At 39.6% G+C, this 7,241-nt stretch overlaps 2 protein-coding genes across 2 annotated transcripts; one reads left to right on the forward strand and one right to left on the reverse strand.

Annotated features, from left to right (window-relative positions):
• Window positions 1–2,079: 2,079 nt before the first annotated feature.
• Window positions 2,080–3,539, forward strand: LOC149157685 (disease resistance protein Roq1-like). The gene is made up of 3 exons (XM_089433762.1): window positions 2,080–2,204; window positions 2,621–2,860; window positions 2,978–3,539. Exons 1-3 carry the CDS (start codon window positions 2,080–2,082, stop codon window positions 3,537–3,539), a joined length of 927 nt encoding a protein of 308 aa, XP_089289888.1.
• A 2,390-nt stretch (window positions 3,540–5,929) lies between these two features.
• Window positions 5,930–6,457, reverse strand: LOC149157686 (RING-H2 finger protein ATL11-like). The gene has a single exon (XM_089433763.1). It carries the CDS (start codon window positions 6,455–6,457, stop codon window positions 5,930–5,932), a length of 528 nt encoding a protein of 175 aa, XP_089289889.1.
• Between the last annotated feature and the right edge of the window lie 784 nt (window positions 6,458–7,241).

The raw sequence follows: 7,241 nt of genomic DNA on the forward strand, positions 1-7,241 counted from the left end.
ATGCCCTTATTGCCAGTGAACAAGTTTATGGGGCAAAAACTGTCTAACAAACTGAACTAAAAATTATCCATGGCCATTCAAACAACTTCAATTCTATGATCTGGATACTTGTACTATCTTAAACAAAGTGGCCATACTCTAATGAAACCCTGCTAAAACAAATTGATGTAATCTAAGCAAAAAAAGTCCTCTAGATAAACTTATAAACCTTTTATCCGAGGAATACAATGTTTCAATTACTGTTGTTCACCTCAAATTTTGCAGTTCTGTACACTCAGAGAAAATGCACTTTGCCCGGATGGGTTATGGCCATAGGGAACTTGACATCCCTCAACTCTGTTTCTCAGAATTCCAAGTTGCTTGATTCTCCCCCAACTCTGTTTCAATGACATAGCCAATTTGGAATTTAAAGCAATGGTCAATTCCCGTTTTACAGTAGGATTAGGGTTTACTGTTACAGACTGACAATCTCTTAAAATATGGCTGATTCTTCACATTTATATCAAACACTGTCCTCACTTTTCCACCAAAATGCCATGGCCAGTTTGGAATTTAAAGCCATGGTCAATTCATATATTAGCAAGTCTTTCACTGAAAAGATATGCAAAATAAAGTCAGATAGGTAACATGTACTCGCAGTAACTGAGTCAAATCATCACTAAATGACTGATTGGGTCAAATATTACTTAGAGAAACACAAAAAGATGAAACAGATTTTGTATCCCCGAACTTTTTTTTCATATTTCTTAATATAACGAACGATAACAAAAAGGAACACAGGTATCTTGATGTAGTATACACATAAAATTATATATCTGTCCTTCAAAATAAGGGCTGTCTATTTTTTATCTATGGCTGTTGAGCCATTAGAGTGCCTACATACAGTAATAACAGCAGTACAGAAACATATTCAACATCATATCTCTTTATGCCTGGGCTTACAAAACTAGTTGGAGAAGATGGGTGGCTTGCTGCCTTTGATGATTCGGAGCTGCAGGAACTGACACCATGAGGAATTATTATACCAGAGCCTTCATAGTAAAGCCCCGGGCCATTATTCCACAGGGCCAGGCACCTTCCCAATCTCCTACAGAAGATCTCAGGAAAAACCACCGTGCCTGATAAATTATCTCCATTGAGATATAATGTATTCAAGATCCGTGCGAAGATCCAACAACGTCACATTTTTCAAATCGTGCAACTCCGGTGGAATCTTCCCTCTGATAAAATTATCGCTGAAATCCATCTTCATGAGAGATTTTAAGCCCGCAATTTCAGAAGGCAAAGTACCATTCAACTTATTGAAACTCAGGTCCAGGATTAGCAGATTCTCCAAGTTGCCAATCGAAGTTGGAATTTGGCCACAGAACTGATTCCGACTGACGAGGAGCTTTTTCAGTTTATACAATCTCCCCATCTCCTCTGGAAATGGACCCTTCATGTTATTTTCTTTCACAACTAGATTTTCTAAGTTTCCCAGCTCACATAGCTCAGACGGGAGCACTCCAACCACGACCTCATTGCTACGAAATGTGAGGCTCTAGATAGAGTTGCTCAGATTTTTCCACCATTGAGAAGGCATTATTTGTGGAGCCCAATTGAAGCACATGTAGAATGAGAGAGTTTTCAAGTGCCCGAGGCTGAAAAGTGCAGGATGAATGCTGGCGGTCTCACTGCATTTCAACGAGTTATCATAAATGGCGCCAAGGTTTAATACTGTAACGAACCAGAAATCGCCGAATCGATCGCATGAAGATCCCTGAATAGGTGTGGTACCACAAGGATCTGGATAAATCCCACTCACATTCGAGTCACTTCCTACCAGAGAACCCAATACTGAAAACATGGCTTCTTTTTCTGATTCAAGCATTGGAGCAGGAGCTGCTATCTCCTGAGCGCAGCGGGATTCGAACCCGGAACATAGCATCAAAAACACAGTAAGAAGACACAAGACAGAGGACCTGCAACATGGTTTCTCCATTTGAATCTCTGAAGAACCTTAACCCGAGAAGTTGAAGTTAATCCCAGGCGGAGGAATTCAAATTCCATGGTGAATTAACTCCCCGGCGGCAAGACGCGATGGAAATCGGAATGTCTGTCAGATATCTGTCAGTCGTGGACATTAATGCGGAGGGTGGCGCAGCTGGGCGGAGCTCGCAGAGGGTGGCAGAGGGCAGAGGAATTGCCAGCGCCCGAAGCCGGAGGTTTTTCCGGGCGGCGACGGAAACCGGGCCATTCCTTCGCCTGGGTAGACTACTCCCACCTTGTATGTCACCTTTACCATTGACGATTAATTAATTACGCCGTAAGGCGTTTCCCTCTGAAATCAACTCCCCTCTCTGCCTACCTGTCATCTTTATATGCCATAGGATTATATGTAAGACGATTGCAAAGATTACAGCCATTAGATTAGAATGGTTACAAAAAATTAGTTGCTGAAATGGTTTGCGCACTGGTCTAATGGTTACAAATACCGTCACCTCATTTCCAATGGATTGCAAGTCTTCCTCGACAAGCCCGAACTGCAGGCTGGACACAATATTACATCTCAGATAGAAGTTGTTGTTCGAGTAGCCTCTGTCCATATAGCCATTTCATTTGCGACCTATGCCGAATCCAGGTGGTGCCTGGATGAGCTGGTCCTCATGGTGGAGTCCAAAGCTATTATTCTTTCGGTCTTCTATAAAGTGAATCCCTCGGAGGTCAGGTGGACGGGCAAAGATAAAGATGGACCATATGCTAAAGCCCTACGTATCCACGAAGAGAAGCAGCAGTACGACTTGCAGACTATCCAGACTTGGCGAAACGCCCTTCATCATGTCGCGAATATAAGTGGCTTTGAACTGCAGGAGGGTGATGGGTAAGGATATCCACCGTCTCGATCCATATTAGTTCTAAATCTGTTGCATTGAAGCATATATCACATCTCAAGTATGCTTTTGTCATTACTTACTTTATTGTCTTAATTAATATTCAGGGACGAGGGCGAAGAGAGACTTTTGGAGGAGCACGAAGAGGAGCTGTTGGAGAAGGTCGTGCAAGCCCTGTTGAAAAATGTTGCAATGCCATTGGATGTGGCAAAATATCCAACTGGTTTGGCAGAAAAGTTACAAGATTTTGAAGGGACACTACGACTGCATCATGACGAGCATGTGGAGGTCAAGGTTGTGGGGATTGTGGGCATCGCTGGAATTGGAAAGACAACGCTGGCCAGAGAACTTTTCAATCGTAAGAGGTCAGATTATGATAGATCCTGCTTTCTATTTGATGTGAGGGAAAATGCAAATAGAATGTCTCTAAATAATTTACAAAGCAAACTCATTAAGGACTTGAAGGATAGAGATATCAAAATTGAAAGGTGGGAAGAAGGCGTGGAGATACTTAAAAAGAATCTCTCAGCTTGTGAGGCACTCATAATATTAAATGATGTAGGTCATGTGGATCAACTAGATCCTTTCTTGCCAATTAAGCATGTCCTTCACCCCAAGAGCTTGATTTTGGTTACGTCTAGGGGCAAGCATATCCTTAGAAGTGCATGAATTGTAGAGTCGTCAATTTATCAGTTACCAGGCCTCAATATAGCACACTCCCAAGAGCTGTTTTGCTTGCATGCCTTTTTCCAGCCATATCCACTACCAGGATTTGAAAATCTTGTAGATGGGTTTTTAAAGGCATGCCATGGTTTGCCTTTATCATTGAAAGTTTTTGGGGCGCTTGTTTGTGAACAGGACAAACTTTACTGGGAAGAGCAACTGAATGGACTTCACCAAACATTACCTACAGAGATAGAAAGGAGCCTTAAAATTAGTTACAACTCTCTCCAACCTATAAGTAGTTTTCTAGCTCCAACCTATGGTTTGGCCCATGATATTCCTGTGGAATATAACCTATTTAAAAGCCAAAAGCCTCCATGTTAATTTCTTTCACTTATGGAGTCTTTCTGTTTTTAAACAGGCTATATTCCACATGAATACCATAGACAAAATTATGGGTTCTCATGAACCCCAAAATAGCTGATAACTTTACCTAATCAAATTTACTTGAACCACTCTAACAGAAATTGAAGACTTAAGAATATACTATATTCCATATGAATACCATGGACAAAACCATAGATTCTCATTAGCCCAAAAACAACTAATAACTTTATCTAATCAAGTTTAAGTTTACCTGAACCACTCTAACACAAATTGAATATTGGAGTATATAACAAACCACCAAATTGAATATTTGAGAATATAACAAACCACCCACCTTCCCAGACGCAGTGTGTCTCCCAGAACTATAGATGATAAAATCACTGAGCACACGGTAGACACTGGGCTGAATACTGTAACGAATATTCATTTCCATTCATTCCAATTTCATTTTAACACAACTCACAAGCAAAATATTACAAATAAATTTCCACACTTAATTTACATATTACAAATCCTAACAAAATATACATTTTGCAGGTTCATTACTGCTTCTTCAAGCCTTCGATGCCTCCAACAAATTTCGATGCAACTTCAAATATGGAATGACAACCACAATGTTCTTCAGAATATTATATTTCTTCTCTAACCTCTTCCGTTACAATTTACTACTTGTATTTTCCAACTGAAACTTGAAAAAGGATGTTTCAAGATGAAATACCATTTTGATAGTTTATGTCTTTACAACCAATTCATTATCAATGGGTGTTAACATATTTAAAAAAAATCAATTTATTTTAATGAATATGATACATGTTTTAAATATATCTTGATATTAATTAAATTTTTCGTTTAAATAATGATTTCTTAAATAACCCTATCCAAATCGATATGGATACCCAGTGGTTGTTCACCTTGATTCATTTGTTTACCTTCACCTTCAACTAGGCAATCTTTATCCAGATACAAAGGTGTTTAAACAACTTCAATGGTTGTTTATGACTATTTTTATTCCATTTTATAGCCACTTTAACCCCAGAATAGGGTTTTAGGCATGGCTTCCTCAATTGAAACTCATTATCATCGACCTATTCACCTGGATTCATTTGTTTACCTTCACCTTCAACTAGGCAATCTTTATCCAGATACAAAGGTGTTTAAACAACTTCAATGGCTATTTATGACTATTTTTATTCCATTTTATAGCCACTTTAACCCCTGGATAGGGTTTTAGGCATGGCTTCCTCAATTGAAACTCATTATCACCGACCCTTGCTCATTCACATTTCAATATTCATCCACACTATATGCCTTACGACGTTTCCTTTACAACATTAGGTGCAAATGCTAGTTTATATTATATTCAATTAATTATATTCAATTAATTTTATTTATTATTTTTCATTATAGTATTATATATATGGATTATTTTTCAATTTAATAATTTATTTAAAAATTAATTAAATTCCACCTATAATATGTGTAAATAGCTTTATTTCAAATTTCATATAAAATAAAACAAATTGGAAGGATTCCATTTTTTTTTTTTTTTTTTTTTATAATAAATGGCATCTTCAATAGTCACAATGTAAAAACCAAACATGAGGAACAAAGTAAAACAAGCAAACAGCCCATAATGATGAGAAATGTAAAACAAATAAATCGTTGAAGGCTAGGTAGCAGTTTTTTTAGGTTAACCATAAACGGGAGAATGGAAACGAAGGTGCAAAGTGGCAACCCCTAGTCAAATCTGATACGTACCGAACAGAATGGTTACATTAAATTTAACGTACAAATCTATACATTCAGTAATACAAAATCCGCCGTGTTTTTATGTCAAAGACTACACAAAGGAGACGCAAAACAAGAAGGACGAGCGATTCCCATTATAAGAAATTGCATATACGAACGGATGGCCGTCGATATCGCGGACCTCGCACATACGAACGGAATGCTGTCAATCTTCCGGACCTTCGCACATGGGCATGTCAATACCACCCTAACTTCTGAGTCTAGGGTTGTAAAACAATGGTCAGACGGGGTTCTGCGCCTAGAGGGGATTGCAGGAGTGGGGAAATCCTGCAGAGGGGGCATGTGGCGTGGCGGCGAAGCCATTCATCGATACAAACCACGTGGAACATGTGACCGCAACCAGGGATAACTCTCACAACCTCCGATTCCTTGTAATCGCTTAGACAAATCGAACAGCAACTCTTGTCCTCCGCTACTAATTCATCTTCTCCCTCAGATTTTGAAGGTCGGAAAACTTTTTCCGAGTACACCATCCTCGGATATGAATCCAGCGTCTCCTCATCGATTCCTCTCGCACCACCTTCGCCGGTGGGATTTTCCGGATCATTACCATCCCCGACGCCGTCTCCACCTATAGTTTCAGGCAGACATATTTCACAGCTGGAGCAGACGAATAGGGTTAGCATGCCTATGCTCACTATAACCGTGGCTGCAATCGCTAATAGTATCAGCCACTTGGCCTGAGGATTAGAGTGTTCCATACTGTTGACGGATCCATAGCTGCTCATTCGGCTGATATCAAACAACTAACCGCAGATTATTCAACTTCTAGCTGACTCCACGATCGGCAATTACAACCATATCTCCTATTTCTTCTTAAAGCTTGGCGGTTGTCTCCGACTAATTCTGGGGCCATAAATTAAGATAAATGTCTGTAACTTCAGCGATAAACTGGGAGGAATATTCGCGTTTTATCTTTGCAGTAGTCCCACCCGTGTGTCACCTCAATTGACATGGACCATGGACCTGGCGAAAGGCCCCGGCACAATAGTGTGGCATTATCTAAGTAATTGGAGCTTATCACCAATGTTATAAATGGTGCAACCTTTCTGCTTAGGTGTCATCTCAATTGACGTGGACCTGACGAAAGGCCCCGGCACAATCGTGTGGGATTATCTAAGTAATGGGAGCTTATCACCAATGTTATAAACAGTGCAACCTTTCTGCATGTGTTTCTAAGCACGGAAGGCACGTAGGCTTCACAATGAAATTCATGATTCGTAATCTGAGAATGAAGCTTCGATGAAACACAATTTACTAAACTCGTGGTATTAACGTCTAGCTTAAAACATGGAGCCTATACATTACGTACCCACCTTTAGTATTATTAAGTATAAAGGAAGATAGGAGGAATGTTCAAATTTATCAAACATAAGTTGTAACGCGACAGGGAAGAGAGGAACACCCATATTCCATTCAACACAAACCTTACATGCTCACTCCATACATCATCAAGTTAAATTCCCATCATGGCTTAATTTTCTTTGGTTCGATGAGAGTATTTCATGCGTC

Source organism: Pinus tabuliformis, chromosome 5_2, assembly GCF_031772625.1.
Source record: "Pinus tabuliformis cultivar Carrire ecotype Pingquan chromosome 5_2, CPIR1, whole genome shotgun sequence".
Taxonomy (NCBI): domain Eukaryota; kingdom Viridiplantae; phylum Streptophyta; class Pinopsida; order Pinales; family Pinaceae; genus Pinus; species Pinus tabuliformis.

Excerpts from the sequence above, each read along its gene's own strand:
- LOC149157685 (XM_089433762.1), top strand. The coding sequence starts at position 2,080 with ATGGAAATCGGAATGTCTGTCAGATATCTGTCAGTCGTGGACATTAAT. Across the intron at positions 2,205-2,620 it reads GCCAGCGCCCGAAGCCGGAG|GTGGTGCCTGGATGAGCTGG; the intron begins GTTTTTCCGGGC and ends TGCCGAATCCAG. Across the intron at positions 2,861-2,977 it reads GAACTGCAGGAGGGTGATGG|GGACGAGGGCGAAGAGAGAC; the intron begins GTAAGGATATCC and ends ATTAATATTCAG.
- LOC149157686 (XM_089433763.1), bottom strand. The coding sequence starts at position 6,457 with ATGAGCAGCTATGGATCCGTCAACAGTATGGAACACTCTAATCCTCAG.